The following is a 25,380-nucleotide window of genomic DNA, read 5'->3' on the forward strand; positions in this document are numbered from 1 at the left end:
AGCAATTCTCCTGCCTCAGCCTCCTGAGTAGTTGGGATTACAGACGGGCACCACCATGCCCAGCTAATTTTTATATATATTTTTTAGTAGAGATGGGGTTTCACTCTGTTGACCAGGATGGTCTCGACCTCTTGACCTCGTGATCCACCCGCCTCGGACTCCCAAAGTGCTGGGATTATAGGCATGAGCCACCGCGCCCAGCCGAGAATTTTTAATTGTTCTTGTGAACCTTATAGCTGGTATATTTTTAATTAGAGTCTCATCGGTGGCAGAGAAGCTTAGGATGGCTATAGGAACACCACACAGGTTTCCTTTGTTGTTATTTGCAGATTTCTTCTCTCCTGCTTCCCTTATCTCCTAATTCACTGAGGTTTACACCAAACTTGCCCCACTTCATTATACTCATAGTTTCAGTTTATGAAATCCAAGGGAGTAGCTTTACTGAGGATTTATCATTTTGTAATGACATCATTAATATATGCCAATGTACATTTTTTGACTTTTCTTAATGCAAAGAATGCTTGTAAATGTCAGAATATTCTGTTTCAGTCATATCTGCTTTGGTTACAATTTGATAAAAATAGAAACTCATTTCCATTTTTTTCATCTATTCAGATTATATTAAAGATAGCTGATAGCTGGAATAAAGTGAGACTATGCCATTTAACATTATGCTAATTGCTACTCATTTCCAACCATCTTTTGTAGTCTTCTTCTTCTTTTCTCTTTGGATTTTCTGCCATCTTTTTTATTTATCCACTTTTCTCTTCTTTACAGTTACATCTCAACTTCATAAGCCTTCCTAGATTAAAAACATACTATTATTCTCCCTCTCTTTCCTGCTTTTTCTGGAGATGTGAATTTTAAATGACTGAACTCAAACAATTTATTGTGTTTCATCTTGTTAGCCTCATTACCTTTAAGTTTTAAATTGTTTGTAGCAAGTATAGTATTGTATAAAGAAAATATTCTGATAAAGATACTGATTATTATTAGTGTTTTTTGAGACGGAGTCTTGCTCTGTTGCCCAGGCTGAAGTGCAGTAGTGTGATCTTGGCTCACTACAACCTCCATCTCCTGGATTTAAGCAATTCTTCAGCCTCAGCCTCCCAAGTAATTGGGATTACAGGCATCAGACTACGCCAGGCTAATTTTTGTATTTTTAGTAGAGACGGGGTTTTGCCATGTTGGGCAGGCTGGTCTCGAACTCCTGACCTCAGGTGATCCACCCATCTCGGCCACCCAAAGTGCTGGGATTACAGGCATGAGCCACTGCACCCTAAAGATACTGATTATTAAGCATTGCTTCATGCCTACGTTGTTATTTATGATTTGTAAAACAATCAAGTTTAAAGTGTCAGCTGCCTGGTAGCCTCCTATAAAATAGCTCCCAACTTTCATACAAATGAATGCACAGAAAAGTTGAAAACGCACAATAATACTGAAAATCAAACATTCACCCTCCCTTGGGAAGAGTATATGTGATACATAGTCAATAGAACTGGAACAAAAGTGCAATCAGCTTCCTTTTCACTTATCCTATGATGGTAGATAGACATTTTGTTCTCTTGCCACGGTATCCTCCCTCTTTCAAAAATTTCAATTTTATAATTGAAATAGTTCCCAATTTCAACTATAAAATTAGGAAGCTATCTTTCTACTGTGTAGGAGCTGCTTTCTGAGGCAATCAGAGTATTTCCCCCATCTTTCTTTCAACTCCCATACCATCTCCTTGTGACTCCCAGAATACAGCCAGCCAGGTATGACCCAGGGATTGGAGGTAAAGTTCTGAGAAGTCTCCTCTGTATTGTCTCTAAGGATCAAGACAAAAAGAACCTTGGTAGCAGTTCATACTAGAGATAAAATTTTCCCTATAATCTATCTAATTGTATGTGTCAGAATTCCAGGGAATAGATTGGGAGATGATACCACTAAAGTTCAGGGATTGCTACATGCTGAAAAATGTCATAGGAACTGTGTACATTCGTGTAGCTTCAGATACTGATGTTAGAGGGAGTTTGATCAGTATGTAATTGATTCAGAGTAGAACTTGGGAGAATTTATACATATAGTCTTTTTTCAAACTTTCTAAATATGGTTAGGGTTTTACTCTTTTTTTTAATTTGAAAATTAAGGAAAAGAAAACTAAATAGAACTTGTGAAAAACTAAGCACCACAAAACAAGGGGAAAGGAGCAGTACCTGATACATTTAGGACAGACTGGTAAAATGATTCACCATGGAAATCAGAATAAAATTTAGAAGCTATTTGGCATCCACAGTAGGCTACAAAAAGAAATGACCTTTATCAAATGGGATAATAAGGAAAGAATAGGCTGAAATACAAAAAGGTTAATTCTCCCCTTACTCCAAGAAAGCCCAAATGAAATTAACAGGTAAAAGAATGACATAAAGCAGGAATCTAAGGAAACTAAAATTAGGGTGGTGGATTAAAAATTTGTGTGTAGCTGTGACAGAATTGACATTGTAGAAAGTCTACAGTCTACAATTAACGTTATAGATTGGTGATTTGGAAGACAAAATGCAGAAAAAAGAACACAGATAAAATGCAGAGGAAAAGAACAAATAATTAAAACATAAATCAAGTGAAGAAAAACAGGGAAAAAATGATAACATGGAGTACCAATGAAAAGATTGTACATCTTTCTAAGGCAAAAACTAGAGTAAATGAAACAAATGTAATAATTTAAGACATAATTCAAAAACACTTATTTGAGATAAAAAAGATTGTAGCATGCCAGATGAGATCACTGCTTTACAGGGAAAAATAATCAAATAACACCTGCATTTAAATATAGTTTTGAAAATTTTAAAACTATAAGAATAAAGAAAAAAAGTGTTACCTATAAGAACCGAAATATATATAATGTGGTTTTTTTCCCTCCCAAGAGAAACCTCAATAAAGTTTTCTTTAAAAAAGATAAGATCTTCCTATGATCTTTAAATTCATCCAGTAATTAATTGCATCTTTTATTATTTTTTATAAAAAAATTCAAATATATAAAAAGGAGACAGAATAGTATAAGGAAATCTCTTGCCCACACCACTCAGATCAACATTTATCAACTTAAGAACCAATCTTATTTCATCTGTTTCCCCTCTGCTGTATTATGTTGAAGCATATCCCAGCTATTGCTTAATTTCATTCATAAATATTTAAGTTTGACTCTCTAAAAAATGAGGTCTCTCTTTTTTTAATTTTTATTTTTTTATTGCATTTTAGGTTTTGGGGTATATGTGAAGAACATGCAAGATTGTTGCATAGGTACACACATGGCAGTGTGATTTGCTGCCATCCTCCTCTTCACCTATATCTGGCATTTCTCCCAGTGCTATCTCTCCCCAACTCCCCACCCACCGCTGTCCCTCCCCTACTGAGGTCTCTTTTAAAATATAAATACATGAACATTATCATATGTAAAAGTTAAACATTTCTTAGTATTATAAATTTCAAATTTTCTTGTATATCTCATATAATATCAGTTTCTTTAAATTAGTATGCAAAGAAGGTCTAGACATTATGGTTGGCTGACGTTTAAAAAATCTGTAGTTTCCTCTCCTCCTCTCTCTCTCTCTCTCTCTCTCTCTCTCTCTCTCTCTCTCTCTCTCTCTCTCTCTCTCTCTCTCCCCCTCTCTCCCCCTCTCTCTCTCTTTTTTTTTTTTGAGACAGAGTTTCACTCTTGTTACCCAGGCTGGAGTGCAATTGCACGATCTCGGCTCACGGCAACCTCCGCCTCCTGGGTTCGGGCAATTCTCCTGCCTCAGCCTCCTGAGTAGCTGGGATTATAGGCACGCACCACCATGCCCAGCTAATTTTTTGTATTTTTAGTAGAGACGGGGTTTCACCATGTTGACCGAGAGGTCTCGATCTCTTGACCTCGTGATCCGCCCGCCTCGGCCTCCCAAAGTGCTGGGATTACAGGCTTGAGCCACCGCGCCCGGCCCCTTTATTTTTTTGAGATTGAGTCTAACTCTGTCATCCAGACTGGAGTACAGTGGTGCAATCTTAGTTCACTGCAACCTCTGCCTCCCAGGTTCAAGTGATTCTCTTGCCTCAGCCTCCTGAGAACCTGAGACTACAGGCATGTGCCAACATGTAAAGCTAATTTTTGTATTTTTAGTAGAGATGGGGTTTTGCCTTGTTGATCAGGCTGGTCTTGAACTCCTGATCTCAAGTGATCTACCTGCTTTGGCCTCCCAAAGTGCTGAGATTACAGGTGTGAGCCACCACACCTGGCTTTCTGTCTCTTTTTGTTTACCATTTTTCTTTTAAATTTATTAGTTAAAAAACTGTTTCATTTGTTCTACGGGTTTCACAGGCTGCATTTTTCCGATTGCATCCGCATTGCATAGTTTAACATGTTTCTTTGTTCTGTAGATTTCCTCTACATTGGTAATGGAATCTGTAGTAATGGAAATGTTCTATATCTGTGTGTTTAATGTAGTAGACTTTAGCCACATGTGGCTATTAAGTGCTTGAAATATGACTATTATGACTAAGGCATTGAAAATTTAACTTAACTAATTTAAATATGAATATGAATAATCATTGTTAAATAAAGTTTACTGTCCACAGATTAGACAGTACAGAATTGGAGGCTTGATTAAAGCTTGGCCTCGGATTTTCTTTAAAACTGTATATTTTTAAAAATTCACTTTAAATTCTTCATCTTGTATACTTTTTTTGGGGTTAAGTCTTTGATATATCAATTTTAATTTTTAGTTTTTATTTCTCAATTCATATCTCATTTAACACTATCATACTTGTTACGATAGGTTTAATTACATTTTGCCTTTGCTGGGCTTGTTCTTATTGTTTCTTTCTAGGAGAAATTGTAGATTTTTTCCCCATTTTAGTCATAGAATGTTAAGAATTTTAAATATAGGAAGTAACTGTGAGGATCAAGTGTGCATTATATGATAGGAACAGGTAAGGCTAGAGTTTGATTAGGAAGTCAGAACCACTATAGTATTATTGAATGAGGAATTTATTGTAAGAATTAGATCTTATGCAGTTGTGGGAGGAGCTGGGAAAGTGAGGTCAGATAAACCCATTTTAAGTCAAGGAACATATTGAATGTGTATTGCTTTTGCACTGCTGTAAAGTTGAGAAATCTTAAGTTGAATCATTGTAATTTGAGGCTGCCTGTATTCTGTACTTAGTCCTTCTTTTTCTATCTGGTCACATGATCGTAACTGGTATTTCTAACTTCCTTTACTACCCATACCCAATTGCTTTGCTGTCAACAAGCATCCCATCTGGATATGGGTGGATCCCCTGGTGAGGGGATCCACACCTGTATTCTAGGAGGGTCTGTGCTATTATCCAGGAGAGCAGATGGTGTGATTCTAGTCTGAGTTTGAAGTCCTGAGAACTAGGAGAGCTGATGATGTAAGTTTTGGTTGGAGTCTGAGCCCAAAAGCAAGAGAAGATTGATATTGCAGCTCAAAGACAGCAAGGCAGAGAGGAAGCATCCTTTCTTACTCAGGCTTTTATTCTATTCAGACCTTCAACAGATTGGATTAAGCCCACTCAAGTTAGGGAGGGCAATCTGCCAATTCAGATGTTAAACTCCCTCACAGACATACCCAGAAATAATGTTTAACCACCTATTTGGACACCCATTGACCCAGTCAGGTTGTTACAAAATTCACCATCACATCCTCTTTTTTTTTTCCTCCTTGTTCCTAGTAACCTCTTTTGTACTTACTTTTCTATGAATTTGAACCCTTTAGATACCTTATGTTAAGTGGAATTATATAGTATTTGTGTTTTTGTGATAAGAAACATATCAAGACCAGTGAGTCCTATGGAAACAATTTCATTTCCACACTTCATTTGCTATAAAATGCATTCTCTGATCAGAAGCAATGCCATTTGGATTACATGATGGTGAATTAAAGTATTTTGTATATACATGGTGGTTTTGTCAGAAACATTATGGTGAGAGAAGGAAAATCTGTATTCAGAGTAAGGTCTATCTTAGTAAGAATAAAGTATTGCCCATTCCATGGTGGAAATTACTCAGTATAATCAGCCTGGCACCAAGTTGCTATCTGATTCTGCCCAGAGAATGGTGGTGTTATATCATGCTCTTAGTGTTTTTTTTGCTGTTGGTGAATTTGGCACTGAATAGGAGTTGTAACCCTATCAGCCTTGGTGAATGGAAGTTCATATTGTGGAGCCTATTACCTTTGTCCTTGCTGCTATGACTCTTGTTCAATTTCGTAAAGACAAAGATGGATAGGAAAAGACATTGGTTGATATCCATAGAGTACTTCATCTTGCCCTCCTGATTATTAAGATCCTTGTGTACTGAAGTTGATCTGGGCACAGTGCCCATTTGAAGAAGTCTGTCCACATATTCTTCCCCAGACAACCTTGTTACCAATTTTCTATTCACATTCTTTCCAGATCCCTAACCATTGAGCCAGACAGCTAGACACCACACATGAATTGATGTATATCTGTACCTTTGGTCATCTCTCATTCTCAGAAGAATGATAGTTACATCCACTATTTGAAGTTCTGCTCACTTGGAGGATTCTTTTTACCACTGTTCTTCACAGCCACCCTTGAGTGGGACTGTAGCATTGCTGCAGCTGCCTATTTTTGAATCATTTCAGCATATCATACAACACCATCTATAAACCAAGCCCATTTTTTTTTTCTATTTGTCAGCTGGTCATAGAGAACTCTCCATGCATCCAAGGTGTAGGTTAAGAGAGAGGGAACAATGTAACAGGAATAGTGCCCAAGGGAATCTGGACTACTTGCTGATACAACTTACTTGTGCTTTCAGGACTTACATGGCACTTTTACTTGATGATAGAGTACTCTTGTGTATGCCAAAATTTATGGATTGGTAGATCACACAGTAACCATTTTATGATGGGCAACCTCTAGTCACATGGTGAATTGTTGGCCATGTATTCAGTATATGCTGAGGACCAGTAGCAAGTCCAAAGCCAGTTTTCAAAAGGAGAATAGTTATCTGTAGAGGATGACTTGCTTTGCTTCTAACTCCTAAAAGTTTACACTATGATTCACTTATAAGGACCCGTGAAATGCCATATACATCTTGAATTCGAATAGTTGCTACTTTCTGTTCATCAGTGTTAAAACACGTGTGCTGAATGAAGAGCCCCCCCCCCCACCCCGCCCCGCCAAGGAGGCTTTGTGTGAGCAACATGGCTGTGTATTCACCTCGGTGTGGGTGGGCTGGGGCTGAAAAGGGCATCAGTGGAGGGCAGTGGGATAGGATTTGGTTTTATAGGTTTGGGGTAAACAGTGGAAAGTTACAGAAGTAACTTTAGGGCATTTTTTTGCAAGCTGGGAGGGGGTCGTAGGGTGTGGAGTCATGAGGTTGGCCAAACTGGGAGGGGATTGTAGGGTGTCGAGTCAGGAGGTTGGCCAAGGTTGATTACAAAGTCCAATGGCCTTGTCGACTGAGGCTGGAGTAAGAAACAACAGAGAATGTCTTAAATTGTAGGCTCCACAGGGGTTGATCATTTCTTCTTCTTTTCATTGTCTTTCAGTTACTTTAGATTTTCCAGGAACTCATCTGGAGTGTCCGTGCAGGTCACAGAGGTTAACATGGCATCCATGGCACCATCACTCCTTACTATCAGGTCCATTCAGAATGATGCCATCAATTTAGTAGAGAATGAAGTGAAGCATGTGATATCTTCTGTAATGGAGAGTTGATAAAGATTTCTACATACTAGATTGTGGTAGAGAGCCACAGTTGATATAGCTCTGCGGTAGGGCAGCAATAAAGGTACATTGCTGATCCTCCCAGATAAAAATAAAAAAAGCTGATTTGCGTGGTCTTTACTAAAGGGGTAGAATGAATAGCTTCATTCCAATTGCCAGAAAATGTGTACATATGCTTCAGAAACTGCATATTTAACTGCAGCAGCAGTTGGAGTCATACTGATTAATTCACTGTCATTCTGTAAGATCCATCTGTATTCTGCAGCGGCCCCGTTAGGTGAGTTGAATGCTGATGTGGTAGGAATCACCATGCCTTTATCTTTCAACCCTTTAAAAGGCACTAATCTCTACACTCTTTCCAGGAGTGTGGCATTGCTTTTGATTTGTATTTTGATAGGTAGAAGTTCCAGTGATTTCCTCTTGGCTTTTTCCACTTGGTTTTCCTCTGTAATATTTTCTCACTCATAGGTCAGGTAACCAATGTGGACTTTGTGCCAGTTGCTGCATTTGCCTTTTCTAACTATGTGTTCCAAACTAGGGGAATAACTATGGGGTGGGTTCAGGTACCTACTGGACCCACGCAAGAGAGGCCTCAGCTAAAACTCAGTTAACCACTTGACCTCTGTAAACTCCTACCCTGACTATTGAAAGCACAATAGCACATTTTAGGTCTCCCTGAATTAATGTCAGTTCAGATCCAATGTCCAGTTATCCCTGATAAGTGTAGTTAATTCCTCTCACCCAGTACACAGTTACCCTGTTAGATGGTTACCTTCTTTGAGGAAGGTAAGGAGAAAGATTTACAGTATAATTTTTTTGGCAGTATGTCAGGATTGCTAACAGAGACCCATCCCCTTTATTTCAAGGTCTCTAGGTCTGTGAATTAGCTCAAGTCTGAGAAGCTTTTAAGGACTAGTTCTTCCTTTTTTGTTTACTTTAGTCCTACTTCTAATAATCAGACCTAGGACTTTTCTACTTATACAAATCAAGTAAGACTTAACAATGCTGCCCATTTATTTTGGTTCTAGGAATACCCATGATCAGTTAGCCAATGCCAGTGATCTCTGTAGGTCAAACCATTTTGTTTATTGCTTTGACTCCACTACCCATTGTGTTAAACACGTCCACTTTGTCTCTGGGAGTTAATTGCTACTATTTGGTCTCTGTTACCCAAGATCCAGTCACTCCCACTGAATTCAGGGAACCCATTTTGATGGTACCATTGTTTGCTGTTATTGTCTTCTAGCCACATGGAGCTTATCAAGCTACATGGAGTTCATCAAGGAGGCTGGGACTTCCATTACTAATATATTTCTCAAGCCTTGGTAAAGGAAGTGTTTTCTGAATTCTCCCAAAAAACATAGGCAGTGAGAAGGACTTACATAGTAAATACTTTCCATATGTTAGAAAAGTTATGAACTGTTTTCCCTAAACACTCCAGAATGGCACTAATGTTTGCAAGATAATTAATTTATTTGGCCAGCCATGGTGGCTCATGCCTATAATCCCAGCACTTTGGGAGGCCGAGGTGGGTGGATCACAAGGTCGGAAGATTGAGACCATCTTGACTAACACTGTGAAACCCCGTCTCTACTAAAAATACAAAAAATTATCTGGGTCTTCGTGGTGGCATGCCCCTGTAGTCCCAGCTACTTGGGAGGCTGAGGCTTGCTTGAACCCAGGAGGTAGAGGTTGTAGTGAGCCAAGATCACACCATTGCACTCCAGCCTGGGCAACAGAGACTTGTCTTAAAAACAAAACAAAACAAAAACACAAAAAACCCCAAAAAGATGTTTATTTATGAACTTAGTGATTAAAGACAATCTTGTTGTAGTCTGAGTTTGAAAAAAGTCTGTCAATAAAATGTTTGTATTTAGTGCTTTTAAAATGAAAATGGAGTTTTCTTAGTTATCAATACATTATGTATTAAGTATTTGGGTTTTATCAGGTGAACACAAAACTCATTTGAACATTATTTTCTGTTTTCTACTAAAAGATAAAAAAATCAACACCAAACCACAGAGTTCATTTTGAAACATGAATCTGACTATTCATATGCTATATTGATAGCTGTATAAAAAAGCTCTGTCTTTTGTCTATATTCTCGCTCCATTATTTCTTATTAATTCTCCCTTCATGGAGGTAACAAGATGCTTAAGAAGGTGGAGAAAATAGACTTCATTCATGAAAAGTTACTGATTTTTCTGTAGAACTATAGATTACTGAGATAATGATGCCAGCTTGAAAAGCAATGATTTATATGTGTTATGAAAAATTATTTAGATTTTGAGATTGTCAAAAAGGACGTGTAAATAGAGGACTTGGAAACTTTTTCTACTCCACCTCCTCCTGTGGGCCACTAATCCAAGAAACGATTTGCTAAAGTACAGCCAGAGTTGAAACCTGCTTAAAAGTAAGAGGGAGAGAGTGAAACAAGGAGTGACAATGTAAACGTATAGCCTGGCACCTACGTATAGCGACAAACCAGTATAGGCAGAGGGAGGGGGAACCTCAGAAGATTTTGCGTTGATGTTATGCAAGTATAAAGTGTTCCTGACATATTCTGTTCTTCATTTGGAATTTGAGTTTTGAAAAACTAAGTATGATCACTGTTCAAATCTTTTTCACTATTCATTTATTTGTGAGTTTTTAAACCTTTCTTTGATAGGATAGCTTTTATAGTTCATTGTTTGTTGGGCCATGCTGCAGTGATTAGAATATTATTAGACAAAATCAAATCAGCCAATAAGGTCCTTGGTTTAGGGTGACCCTTTATTTTTATTTGTAAGCATTTTGTCATTAAGGGATCAGTAAATATTTATTTTTATAATAAATTTGGGTGGGACATTGTCTTAGTTCCTTTTGTGCTGCTGTGACAGAATGCCTGAGACCAGGTAATTAGTAAAGCAAGGAGATTTATTTCTTACTGTTCTGGAGGCTGGGAAATCTAAAATTAGGAGGGGGGCACATCTGGTGGGGGCCCTCATGCTACGTCATTCCATTGTAGAGAATGAAAGGGTAAGAGAGAGCAAGAGTTGGGGAGAGCTCACTTTTATAGCAAACCTACTCCTAAGATAATAAACCCATTAATTCATTTGTGAGGGTAGACTCCTCATGACGTAGTAACGTCTTAAAGATTCCACTTCTCAACACTGCAGAGGGGATTAAGTTTCCAACACATGAACTTTGGAGGACATGTTCAACCCATAGCAGCTGGAGACAGAGCAAGATGGCTGAATAGAAACCTCCGGTGATCTTCACCCCCACAGGAACACGAAATTTAACAGCTATCTAGGCAAAAAATCACCTTCATAAGAACCAAAAATCAGATGAGCAGTCACAGTACCTGTTTTAAACTTCCTATCACTGAAAGAGCATGGAAGAGGGTTGAAAGAGAGTCTTGAATTGCAGACAGCACCCCTCTTCCATGCCCTAGTAGCAGCTGTGTGGTGGGGAGAATCTGTGCATTTGGGGGAGGGAGAGTACAGTGATTGTGGGACTTTTCATTGAAGCTCAGTACTGCTCTGTCACAGTGGAAAGCAATACTGAGAATATGCCAGTGCTCATGGAGGGAGCATTTAGACTAGCCCTAGCCAGAGGGAAATTGTCCGTCCAAGCAGTTGGAATTTGAACTCTGGAAAGCCTTGCCACTGTGGGCTAAAGTGCTCTCGAGTCCTAAATAAGCTTGAAAGACAATCTTGGCCACAATGACTGCAACTCCTAGGCAAATCCAAATCCTTGGAGCCGGTAGACTTAGAGGGCATGTGACCTAGTGAGACACCAGCAGGGTCAGCAAAGGGAATGCTTGCAGTACCCCACCTCCAATTTCGGGCAGCACAGCTCATAGTTCTGAAATATACCCCTTCTTTCTACTTGAGAGGTGAGGGAAGAGTAAAGAGAACTTTTTCTTGCAACTTGGATATCAGCTCGGTCACAGAAGGATGGAGCACAAGGAAGAGTCCTGAGACACTCATTCCAGGCCTTAGCTCCCAGATGACATTTCCAGACACCCTGGGCCAGAAGGGAACCCACTGCCTTGAAGTGAAGAACCTGGTCCTGGCAGGATTTATCACCTATTGATTAAAGAGCCCCTGGGGCCTGAATTAATCAGCAGCAATACCCGAGTAGTATACACTGTGGACTTTTGGTGAGACTCTGAGATATGCTGGTTTGAAGTGTGATGTAGCACATTCACAGCTATAGTGGCTATAGCAAGAGATTCTTTCTGCTTGAGAACAGCAGACAGAGGAATAAATGGAACTTTTTCATGCAGCTTAGTTAACAGCTTGGCCACAGAGTGGTAGAGCACTAAGTGGGTTCTTGGGGTCCCTGACTTTAGGCCTTGGCTCTTTGATGGCATTTCTGGACCTGCCCTTGGCCAAAGGGGAGTCTGCTGCCCTGAAGGCTGATTCCCAGACCTGGCAGCATTCACCACAAGCTGACTGATGAGCTCTTGGTCCTTGAGTGAGCATCAGCAGTAGCCTGGAAGTACTCCTAGTGGGCTTGTGACAATGGTGGCCAAGGGAGAGACTCCTCTGCTTAAGGAAAGGGGAGGGCAGAGTGGAAGGACTTTGTCTTGTACCAGTTTAGCTTCAGTAAAATAGAGTATCAGGAAGATTTCTAAGGTTTCCAACTCCAGGCTTCTGGACAGTATCTCTGGATCCTTCTAGGACCTGGGGGAACGTACCATCTTGAAAAGAAGGACACAAGCCTGGCTGGCTTTACCACCTGCTGATTGTATAGCCCTAGGGCCTTGAGCAAACATAGGTAGTCCCCAAGTAATGGTTATAGCAGGTCTTGGGTGATACTCAGTGCTGTGCTGACTTCAGGCTTGACCTAGTGCAGTCTTAATGGTGGTGGCCAGGGGGTGCTTGTGTCACTTCTCCCCCGGTTTTAGCCCAGCACAGAGAGACTCTGTTTGTTTGGGAGAAAGTAAGAGAAGAGAGCAAGAGTCTCTACATAGTAATCCAGAGAATTCTTCTGGATTTTATCAAGACCACAAAGGTGGTGCCTCTCTGAGTTTGCAAGAGCCACAGTGTTACTGGGCTTGGGGTGCCCCGAATGCAGATATGCCTGCAGTGGCCAAAAACTTAGATCATAATACCTAAAGCCCTTTGAATACCTGGAAAGCCTTCTCAAGAAGGACAGGAACTAATAAGTCCAGACTGCGAAGGCTACAATAAATAACTAACTCTTCAATGCCCAGGCACTGATGAACATCCAAAAGCATCAGAACCATCCCAGAAAACATGACTTCAACAAGCAAACTAAATAAGGGACCAGAGACCAACCCTGGAGATAAAAAGATGTATGACCTTTTAGATAAGAATTCAAAGTAACTGTTTTGAGGAAACTCAAAGAAATTCAATATAACACAGAGAAGTAATTCAAAATTCTATCAGATAAATTTAACAAAGAGATTGAAATAATTAAAAAGAATCAAGCAGAAATTCTGGAGTTGAAAAATGCAGTTGACATAATGAAGAATGTGTCAGAGTCTCTTAATAGTAGATTTGATTAAGCAAAAGAAAGGATTAGTGAGCTTGAAGATAGATATTTGAAAATGCACAGTCAGAGGAGACAAAAGAAAACAGAATAAAGAAAGAATGAGGCACCCTTATAGGATTTAGAAAATAGTCTCAAAATGGCAAATTTAAGAGTTATTGGCCTTCAAGAGGAGGTAGAGAGAGAGATAGGGATAGAAAGTTTATTCAAATGGATAACAACAGAACTTTCCAAAGCTAGAGAAATATATCAATATTCAAGTACAAGAAGATTAGAGAACACCAAGCAGATTTAACCCAGAGAAGACTACTTCAAGGCATTTACTAATCTAGCCATAGCAGACATAAAACTTACTTTGTACTTCAAGTAATGTTTATTATATAAACATTTTCAGGAAAGAAAACTTTATTTTATGTAGAATATAAGAATGTGCATAGGTCAGTAAGGAGAGGGCATTTTGTCCCATTACTGTTCAGCACTCATATTAAGATGATTTGATTCTTCTGAATTTCTAAGAGGAAGTTTTCTCCCTTATTGTAAAAATGCAGATTTCCCGAGTGTCCTTGAATGATTTATTCATGGTCTACTTGTGTAGTAGCAAAAGAAAAGAATTATACATCACATTTTTTTTTTATCTTGTGCAAGGAGGAATTTTAAAATATATATTTGGTAAGACCTTTAATAAAATTTTTAATGAGTTGTCTTTCCAACTCATAGTCATTACAAAGAGTACTGTCTCCTCTGTTATCATGGCTCAGACCAGTATATTTCTTTCCTAGCTGTGATATGTGTTGTTTCTACATTACTTTTGGTTTTTAAGTTAAATATTCTTCTGTTAAAGAAAAACCAAGTTGTACCCATATATAAATTACACCTTGATAAATTTCATAAATATATTGATAACATTTTCTCCAAGATTTAAATATGATATCACCAATACCCTGAGCTGAATAAAGTTGCTCTATCATTAACTAAGAATTTTTCCCCTTTCTTCCTTCTTTCTTTATTACTGCCTTTTCCCCCTTTCTCCGTAAGTCCAATAATAGAATGCTTGAACAATGGATAAATGATGTCATATATTTATCTACCATCTTTCTTTCTCTTATTAAACCTTAAATTCTATAAGGACAGAGGTTATAGCCAGCTTGTTTATCTCTGTCTGCTTAATGCCTAAGATTAGTATGTAGTAGGAATTCAGTAAATTAGTTGAATGAATGAATGAATGAATGAATAGTAGGACATGTAATATGAATGCTGCTCTTAAATATTAGTTTTGTTGAAAATCCATTTCTTATGTATTGAAATATTTATATTATAAAATATGATCAGGAAAAATAAAAGAAAAATATTTTCAGTGTGAATATATTTAAACTGAATTTGCTACTTGCTTTTTAACACATAAAGAATAGTGCGATGAGCAATCAATTTAAAGTAGTTTTTGAAACTCAACTTTTTGGATTAATATTTGGAGCTACATTTGATAATGTGACCTTTATTAGCTCAACTAACATAATTTATGGCCCAACTAAATTAAAGTAGTTTGAGGGCATAATATGGAAATACTCATATTTTTACCATGGGTATCAGTTTTAAGGGTTTTAATTGAAACATGATGTAGGCTATGTAGATAATAGCATTTTTATTGTTTATTTCAAATTGTAACTTGAGAATTTTAAGGATGGAAGAATATTTCCAAGTATAACAGAAAATTATATGCTCTTGGGTTCAGAAATTATTATTTAAGCAAAATAGTGCAGTATAAAAAACCTGACTAATCATAAACATAAGGACCACAGTAAGTGTACATAACTCCCATAAACAATGGTAGTATAGACTATTCCTTTAATTTTTGGATAAAAGATACAAACACTGCAGTTACTTAGGAGACACACACAAAAAAACAAAAAACAACTAACTGCTATGTGGGTCTTGATAAGGTAGAAAGTAGTCATAAACTTAATTTGATCTATTATGAACTTTAATTTGGCCGCTTGTTTAGAAAGGCTATTAATACTTGGCCATACAGCAGTATATTTGGAGAATAAAATTCTACTCAAAGTTTCATAATGTCTTTTCAGCTCTACCTAATTGTGGTATCTCTGTTACTATTTGCCTAACTTTTGTCCTGTTGTGACTTTAAAGGTATATTTTCATCCTATATTTTTCTCTAGGCATCCACAAGGACAAAGATAAACCTCCCAGCTTCTCTGTTGTCCTTGAGATGTTGAGGTGTACCTTGACAGATTACCAGAACAAGCTGGAAGATGCATCTAATGAGGTAACACTTGCACTGTTTGACTCCACACATATAGCCTTCGGCCTGTACCAGTACGTATTCCTTGCTTGTTACAAAGGTCAGAAAGATTGGGAATGTTGAACTGACAGCTTCACAGATACAAAAAATAATAAATTGTCTGTCACTGTTCTTCTTTAAGTGTGGCCTAAAGTCATGTCTCACTTATGTTTTCTTCAGTCGTACTATTATTTTAAAAGTTATAAAGACTCTACTGTTTCTTGATCTTCATAGTTTATCTGTTTTAACTTAGTGAAAACACTATGCAAGTAGTTTAAGTTAATATGTACTGGATTGAAATGTTAATATGTTTTTATGACATTTGGTGTAGTTAGAAATTTAGGTTTTGTCAGTATTTTAGGTTAAGATTTCTGCAAACTGTGGAAGTCTTAATAAAAAAGAGAGAAATTAGTTTTTATTCTCTAAAGGGAGTAAAGTGTTGTTAGAAGTTTTTAAAAAACAAATATCTGTTTGATGTAGCCTGGGAGCTTTTAGTTTGCTGATTGAAAAGCTCATGCTTCTATTTATCATCTCATTTGTATTGTTTAATGTGTGGGTTGATAATTTTCTTGGGTATTAAAATGTTTTATGAATTCATGCTTTAAAAATTGAAGAGTTTGTCTAGTTACATCTTGTCAAATTAGCATATAAAGTAATTACATTAAATACAATTAGTTAGCAAAACAACAGATTGTTAGAGTCAAAGACAAGTCACATAGCATGGAATTTTGAGTTTATCCTTGTGTTTATCTCTTTCTTTCATATAATATAAAGGCCAGAAAATGTGTACGTTTCACATTTCAGATGTGACTTATTTTATTTTAGCTTGCTAAGATGAACAAAGAAGAAAAAGTGAGTCTTCTTAATACCCTTGGTAATTGTTCAGAAGGCATAAAAGAAAATGACCATTGAAATAATTAAATTTCTATGAAGAACAGATATTATGAAGTCTTTCCCTGTGAGACAAAACAACCTGTATTGTTAGTAGTTTATGAAACTCTTCTGAAGCCTAGGTCTGGAAGCTGCAGGGTAACTAGGAACATATTACCCACAGCGAATTGTTATTTGGGAGGATGAATGTCACATGATCCTCAGCACAGTTGAAAAGTCGACTCAGCAGGCTTTGGCTTAGTAATGCGCTTTGTTGTGAACCAGTGCCAGAGACAGCAGTGGGGAGACCAAGGGGGTGGCTGCAAAGAAAGCAAAAAGAGCAGTCTGACAGAAAGAAGAATGAACTGTCAAAGAAAATAAATCACAAGCGGTGCAGGACCAACTGATGACCTGCCACAAGCCTTCCCAGTAGGACTGCATGTGACCGACCCTGAAGTTGTCATATGGAGTGAGAGACCAGTGAATACCCTCATGATGTATATAAAGAACAGTCTTCTGCTCTGTTCTCTTTTCTTTCCTTATAGATGCCACTGCTTCTGGCATTTTGGTCCAGTAGGATTTTAAGAATAAAGTTGTATTTGTTTATCATAAGAATGAAATCCTTTATCTGGATGTGTAGTAAAAATACAGTAACATCAGTGATATTTTAAGCTTGAATGCTTTCTTTTCTTTTTAGCCATGTGAACTTGTGACAGAAGCTATATAGCATTTAACTAAAAGAAATAATTTTTAAAAGACTCTTAATTACTATTGAAAAATTTGTATTTAAGTCATTGCATAAAAAGCACTTAAAGATTAGCTTTTCAGTTACCCATCCTTGTAAAATGTAAAAAAGTTACTTACATTTTCTTTCATCAGCTAAACAGCATGAATGATGCTAAGGAAAAGGCATGTAATGAACTTGATTCTACGAAACAGAAGATAGACTCTCACACTAAAAATATAAAGGTATTATTTAGAATAACTTTTACCTTTTGTATTAAGAAACACATACAGTTATCTAGGGAATATTTTAATGTAGAGATATTGAGGTACCTGAAAATATATACTTCTATTTTTTAAATTATGTTTGTATACAATTTTAATTTTTTCTTGTTGATCAAGAGTAACAAGAATGTTTTTTCATTAAAAAAATAAAACTTGTTTGGAAATTATTTTGGTTAAAGGAAAATTTGTTTCTCAGATTTAATTATAATACATTATGAGATTCAAATAATTATTTAAGATTAAATGTCCAACCTTAGGTACATATTAAACATATTTTACATAAGCACATCCGTATTTGGAGTCAGTTTTCATCATTTTAGGGTGGAGCCATTGTTTTCAGTATATCACGTCTGTTAATGGGCTGAGACCACACCTGGCTAAGGTCCAGGATGATAGTTTATTTTAGTTTCTGTGTTGGTTTTATGTACTACATCTCTGCAAAATTATACTGAGTCAACTCTCAGAAGTTTCTCAGTATTGCTGGAGTTTTATTGTGTTGTTTCATGTTGGGTATGTCATGGACACACTTCAATAGAATTTGTTAGGTTTAAGGAATAAACAGTTCAGCAGAATTTTGTGCTACATATTTGGGATTTCTGAAAGTATTTGGAATGTCATTGGAAAGTAAATGTTCTTATATTAAGTGTAAGATATTTATTTTAAAAATATTTAAAAAATTTTGAACGACAGTGTTATTTTTTAAAATAGATTGAAAGAACTTCCTTGAAAGAACTTTTTGGAATAAGCCATCATATTAACATTTTATGTAAATGTTCAAACATAACAAATATTCTAATTTTTGAGCTAAGATATATTTAGAAAATACATTCAGTAAAATATTTTAATTTAAGCAGATGCTTGTTTGCCTTTGTGATTCTTTCATTTTAAAGCTCTGAAAATTTTCAATATGTATTTTATACTAGTGTCCCGTCACCCCTTATTGGCTGGCCTTTCTACAGTCTCTTTATTTGGTATCTATGACAGGAACTTCAGGATAAACTGGCTGATGTCAATAAAGAGTTAAGTCATTTACACACTAAATGTGCAGACCGAGAGGCTTTAATAAACACTTTAAAAGTGGAACTACAAAATGTGCTACACTGTTGGGAGAAAGAAAAGGCTCGAGCAGTCCAGTCCGAAAGTGAACTGCAGAAGATTTCCCAGGCTTTTCATAAGGATGCTGAGGTATTACTTGAGACTAAATGACTGTCAGGAAAGGCCTTTCTCTAATCTCAGTGTTATACATCAAGTGACTATTTTTACTTGTGTTTAATTAAGAAAATTTTTCTAAGCAGAGTATTTTGAAATGTTCATGACAGCTGCAAAATTACTCATTTCATTACTCTTGTGTTGTTCTCTTTTATGAGAGAAATACTATAACTTGCACAACTAATTTTTTTTATCATTTGTACAACTATCTTTTTGGACTTTTAGACCATTGTAACTCAAGTAACTATGCGCCTAACAGTCCTTTCAAGATTTGCCTGTTTGCCAATGACAAAATTATTTTTTATTTCAATAGCTTGGTAGATTGACATGGTGGAAAGAATAAGTATTTTGTAATCAGATAGACCTGTACTTGCATTCTGATACTTCTGCTTATAAATAGTGTGGCTGTGAACAAGCTGTACAGCTTAGTGTCGTCACTCTTAGTTTCCTTATTTGTTTTCTTTTTTGAGACAAGGTCTCGCTCTGTTGCCCAGGCTAGAGTGGAGTGGTGCCATCTGGGCACATTGCAACCTCTGCCTCCCAGGTTCAAGTGATTCTCTTGCCTCACCCTCCCAAGTAGCTGGGATTACAGGTGCCTACCACCATGCCTGGCTAATTTTTGTATTTTTAGTAGAAATGGGGTTTCACCATGTTGGCCAGACTAGTCTTGAACTCCTGACCTCAGGTGATCCTCCCTCCTTGGCCTCCTACAGTGCTGTGATTACAGGTATGAGCCACCATGCCTAGCCTAGTTTCCTTATTTGTAAAACAGTAATAATATCAACTTTAACAGACAGCCTCCTTACTCTGTATAATTATAGGATGTTAATAAAAATTTAGAAAAATAAAAGTCCCGTAAAATTAAAACTTTTCATTTAGACACCCTGGAGAGTTGCCTATCGATTTTTGTTTATTAATGGCTTATAAAAATATTATGACACAAGTTTCTTATTTTGTGTGAGCCTGTGTGAATGGAATTGTCTTCTAGTTCTTTTTACCTATGGGTTATAGAGCTAGGCTAGCTAGTGGAACTGGTTTATCTAAGTCATCCTGCATATTGAGTTCATTACTCCAACAAATATGAACATGAATGCCAAGAGAGTAAAAAGGAAACATTCTTTCCACTCTTTTTACAGTCTGGGATTTAAATTGTGTCCACATGAAGGGGTTGGAATTGCTCTACACATCAGATAATGATTAAAGTAAAGGAAACTAGAAGCCTGACTGTATTGTAAAGTCAGCATGTCTACAGCACTGTGGTTGGGTTCAACATGTGTGAATTGATTTTGGATTTTGGATTCTCTTTTCATGCCAAATGGATGATTATCATGCTTGGTTTATCACAGCCCAAGCAAAAAGGACATAATAGCGACACACAAGGAATTATCCTTAAGGATGAACTTCCTTGAGGATGAACGTGATCACTAGGCAAAATACAGGAGGAAGATTTTTATGCATTTGTTAAGTTATAGTTAGTAAGACTTTAAAACATTTTGACCTAGTTAAAAATGCAAAAGTCATCATTAACTGCTTTTGAAAAGGCATAGCATATTTGTGAAAAAAATCTGATTTTTTATATTTGTTGTTGTAACCACATTTTCAAAATTTTCCATTTTAAAATTACTGCATTTGGAAAAAAGTAAGGTGATATACATAGTGAATTAAAGATATACATTTTGATATTTGTAAGAAAATATTCTCTATAACATAAAACTTTTGCATATGCTATATTCAGTTTTAAAAAAATCTGTAACAGACTTTCTAAATTTTTCTTTTTACATTTGTCCCCCTTAAAAATTTTCTTCCTTTTGATATATTAAAAAATCTTGAGGAAACTTATTATATCTGTATGAACTATTCATTTTATAGTTCCATAATTACCTTGTCTTTGAGTTCCATGTTTTGGGACTTTACAGATGAAACACCTTATAAAGAGAGCTATTTGACATTATAGTAAGTAAATTCTCCTCGTGTGTTCAAATGTGATCTGCTCTATACAAATTCTGTAGCATAGTGTTTCTAAGTCATTCAGCACTGGATAGTTTAATTACCAAAGTGGTAATATAATTTTAAAGAACTTTTAAAAAGCATATTTCTAATTGGACATTTTTGAAAGTATGTCTTGAGCAGCTATATTCATTTTTTGCTATTACTTTATAATATTTAAACAACTACAAATGCCCAGTGTGCCAAATACTATATGAACTTATAAGTGGAGAAAACAAATGAGCCCATCTTCCATATCTTTCATATCACTATCTGCTTTGCCTAAGGGGCTTGGGATAGCTTTCCTATAAGTAGTAAGTAAACTGAAATCTCTGGAAGAAGAAGAAGCCTGAGTAACTGTGTCCATGTAAAGTACAGATATTGGTATAATTTTCTTCATCAGAGTAGAATAACACTCTTTTTTTCTGTATTGTTTTTTGACAAGTAGTATCTGTTTTTGGCAAATGTAAATATTAAATTATAGAATTACTATATTGAGTTACATTTATATAGGCTTATAAACAAGTTCAATCCTGACACCTCGTGTGATAGCTAAGGAAACTTAGGCCTGAACAGGTGTTTACTCAAATCACAACCTCATCAGTAGCAGAACTATGGATGAATCTTGGTCTTCTGGCTTCTAGACTTTAGATTTTGGTTTCGAATACCAAGTGTAAGCAATTCCAAATGTTCTATCTGGTGCTTAGTTTTGAATATTAAAAAAGTCATAAAATATTCTGAGACTTGTAAAATATTCTGAGTAGTATTGTAATTTCTTTTCAGGTTTTCGAAATTCTTCACTGTTTGTACTATGTATTTTACTTCTTACAATGTTTATATTCAGGAATTAATTTTTCTTTTTTTTTTTCCTGCAGGATAAGCTAACCTTCCTTCACACCTTGTATCAGCACTTGGTAGCAGGCTGTGTGCTCATAAAACAACCAGAAGGCATGCTGGATAAATTCTCTTGGTCTGAGCTTTGTGCAGTCTTGCAGGAGAATGTTGATGCCCTGATTGCAGACCTCAACAGGGCTAATGAGAAGGTAACTGTCCTCAGGCACCAGATACCTCTATTAAATTCAGTGACATTTGTCCACATCACAGTATCATTAAGAGGGGCTGACATTCATCTTATTTCAAAAAGAATTTGGATGTTAATAATTCAATACCATTAATTATGGCTTGTCTACAACTCAGTTTGATGCCATTGCTGTGGGCATGTAAATGTGACTGAAGTCTGTATGAAGTCTCTAAGCTCCACTTTCTGTGCAGGACATGCTAATACTACTAGCCAGTATTAGCCACAGGGACCTAATTAAAAGAAAATAAATTAATCTTACTGATGAAGCAATTCAAAGAACTTAGTCATTTGCATTAATAAACCAACTCTTTATGTTAGCATAAAATAGAAACAGGGTACAGTTATTCAAAAACATCTTAAAATTCTTTGCTTAGGAAATATGAGGTGTTATTTTAAAAGCACTTAAACATTTTAAATTATATGCTTATGATTTGCTTCTTGAAATACAACAAAGCATATATTAGAAAACTCATTCCATGCTTTAGAATGTAAAAAGTGTATTTTGTAGGAGAGTATAGTAGACCTTTATGATAGCATTACTATCTCACAAGCCTAGGAATTCAGTCTCCAACAAGTATTTAAAAACCTGCTTTTGGTTATAGAATATAGCAGTGGCTTAGAAGATCATCGTATGCCACCATTAAAGACATTTGTTCTTATCCTGGGTCTATTGAACTGGTCAGAATTGTGTTTATGTGGTCTAGTTTCCAGGTCTTAGTTAAAATGACATTTGCTCTTAAGGGACAAGAAGAAAAAAACTGTCCCGTAAGTTAAAAAAAAAAAATTCTGTTCAAGTAATAAAACAGCATATTGACCCAATATCAGAGTGTTATTTTTTTATTATTGAGCATTTTATCTTGGTCTTATTGACAAACACAACCATAGACACTGAGATGTAGGGCTGAGAAATGAGGGAATAAATTGTGAGAGTTACAGAGGCTATTCATGATTGTGAATGTGTACATAATGGATTTGAAAATTACAGATAATTAAAATGAATGTGTTTAACTCTATGAGATGGTATAATGTTTTTACTAGTTTTTATTGTTTCAAAACATCTTTAATAGTCATACATTTTAGAAAATGAGCATTTTCTTTCTAGTGTTTGAATGTGAAACAAAAAATGGTTACAACATTCTGCTTCATTTCATGAAACTGTTTGCAGATTTAAAAAATCTTATTTACTTTCTTTTCCATTGAAGTATTTGAATAGCTGGAGCCTTGATTTCAGAAGTAACAGTATCTTTCTCAATCACAATCAAATTAATTATAGAATAAGTAACTTCATTAGAAAGAGAAGATGAAAAATTTGCCATCTAAGTATACAAATGACACTATTTTCTGCTAAAGTATGGCAATTTGCTCTGCTATTTTCTTTTTTAAAAAATTTATTTACATTTTATGTTACAATTTTTATATGATTTTAAGGAATAAAATAAATTAGACCATTTTGGGTGTTTTATTGGGGGAGATGACACAAAGAAATGGCTTGTGAGCATATTTCCTTATCTGTTGCATCTCCCCATATAGATAAGCCATTTAGAGTATATCTGTAAAAACAAGTCGGACACAATGAGAGAGCTTCAGCAGACTCAGGAAGACACCTTTACCAAAGTGGCAGAACAGATCAAAGCCCAAGAGAGCTGCTGGCACAAACAAAAGAAGGAACTGGAGCTGCAGTATTCTGAACTCCTCCTGGAGGTGCAGAAGAGGGCACAGGTATGCTACCATTACAAAGAGCTTTAAAAAATGGATTACTCGTTGTAACCATATGAAGTGTTTTTCTTCTAGTAACAATGCTAAATCAGTTTAAGCTTCTTAACATCATAGAACTTGTTTAGATGCACACACATATGTGTGTGTATGTGTGTTTATATTAAGGATTGTTTTTCATGTAAGTTTGGAAATATATGGGTTTTTGATTAAAATATCCCCAAATGCATTGATCAGCTAATTAAATGCTAAAATTGTATTTCCTTTACTTATTTTTAAAATGAAAGGTCAAACTATTTGGTAATATATTGTCAGTTTTAGTGTAGGTATTCTTTTATCTGGTTTACTCCATTTATGGAGGTTCCTATGTGAACCATCATTTAAATTTATTTGGGGTTAAAATCTCTTATGCCTACTGACATTATATAAGAACTAGCATTATAGTTGTAGGCCATGTATCAAAAGTAATTCACTTTGAGTTGTATTATGTATTATATCTTGACTGAGAGTAGAAGTTATGGGTTGTTAACATAACCATGTATTTTCTATGCAAATTATTGTCAACGTTATTTATATCATTAACTATCATCCTCACCCAGTCAGGAATAACAGGATGATAGGATATACTTTTTTGGCACTGAATTTACTAATAGGTCACTTTTGTTCCTAAGTTAGGATACTTAGGAACCAGAAGGTTGTATATTCTTCCCATGGTTGATTATTTAACCCTTTTATATGATCCATTCATGCTTATATTGGCAAGTCTAAAAAATAACCAAACTACATAAATATATATATATATACACACACATATAAATAAAATTATTATTATGATTATGTTTTATTTGCCAATAACTGGTTTCAGAGGGCATAAAATCAGGCCATTCTGTATCCCCTAATTTAAAGCTCCTTTATGAACTTTTGCCTTTCTCTATGAATTTGAGTGAATCAACAAATCTACCATCTAAAAGTAGTAATTTTTTCATTGAATGCAGACTACAATATTATATGCTCTACATTTTCTGCTATTGAAGTAAAAGACCTAAACTATTTATTTTAATTTTGTAGAGGTAACACTGATATACAGTGAAGTGCACAGATCTTATGTGTATAGTTTGATGTTTTAAAAAAGTGTTTATTTGATATGTAATATATGTACGTATTTATGGGGTACATGTGATATTTTGATACATGCATAGAGTGTAATGCTCAAGCTAGAGCAGGATATCTATCACCTTGAACATTTATCATTTCTTTGTGTTGGGAACATTTCAAATCTTCTCTTCTGGCTATTTTAATATATACAACATATTGTTGTTAATATAGTCACCCTACTGGGCTATTGAACAGTAGGCCTTATTCTTTCCATCTTAGTGTATGTTTGTACCCATTAACCTACCTCTCTTCATCCCTTCCCTCCCCCAACACACCCTTCCTAGACCGTGGTAACTACAGTCTGATGTTTTGATCAATGTAAACATGCATGTGATCATTACCCCATTTAAGACTTCAAACATTTTCATTACCTAGAATGTTCTCCTGTGCTCTCTTCCAGTCAGTTTTATGCCTCATAGGCAACGATTGTTATGATGTCTGTCATCATAGATTAGTTTTCACCTGTTCTTGAATTTCCTGTAAGTGGAATCATTCAGAAGTCATTGGTGTTTACCTAATTTCACTCAACATTAATGTCCTGAACATAATGTCATTTATGTTGTTGTGTGTATCAGTACTTCATTCTTCTTTGTGGTCATGTAGCATTCCATTTTATCACAGCACCACTATTTGATGGGCTGTGGGTTGATGGATATTTGAATTGTTTCTGTGTTTTAGACATTGTAAATAAAATTGCCACAGACATTATTGTAGAAATCTTTTGTCAACATATGTTTTTATTTCTCTTGGTTAACTACTAAAGTGCAGTTGACAGGTCATGGGATATATGTGTGTTCATAAGAAACTGTCAGAAGTTTTAAAA

General features: G+C 35.9%; 1 protein-coding gene across 20 annotated transcripts in view; it reads left to right on the forward strand.

The window, feature by feature from the left end:
• The window catches only part of CCDC171 (coiled-coil domain containing 171), a 499,054-nt gene that overhangs the window by 194,774 nt on the left and 278,900 nt on the right, over positions 1–25,380 (forward strand). For all 20 annotated transcript variants that reach the window (XR_008481645.2, XM_035306113.3, XM_035306098.3 and 17 more), the window contains 5 exons: positions 15,414–15,520; positions 17,285–17,374; positions 18,398–18,598; positions 21,484–21,651; positions 23,220–23,408. Coding sequence is in view for 19 of the 20 variants with exons in the window: in XM_035306113.3 (XP_035162004.1) it covers positions 15,414–15,520; positions 17,285–17,374; positions 18,398–18,598; positions 21,484–21,651; positions 23,220–23,408 (755 nt within the window). In the remaining variant the exon portion in view is untranslated. The remainder of the gene's footprint in view (positions 1–15,413; positions 15,521–17,284; positions 17,375–18,397; positions 18,599–21,483; positions 21,652–23,219; positions 23,409–25,380) is intronic.

The sequence above is a fragment of the Callithrix jacchus genome, chromosome 1 (assembly GCF_049354715.1).
Source record: "Callithrix jacchus isolate 240 chromosome 1, calJac240_pri, whole genome shotgun sequence".
In the NCBI taxonomy this organism is placed as follows: domain Eukaryota; kingdom Metazoa; phylum Chordata; class Mammalia; order Primates; family Cebidae; genus Callithrix; species Callithrix jacchus.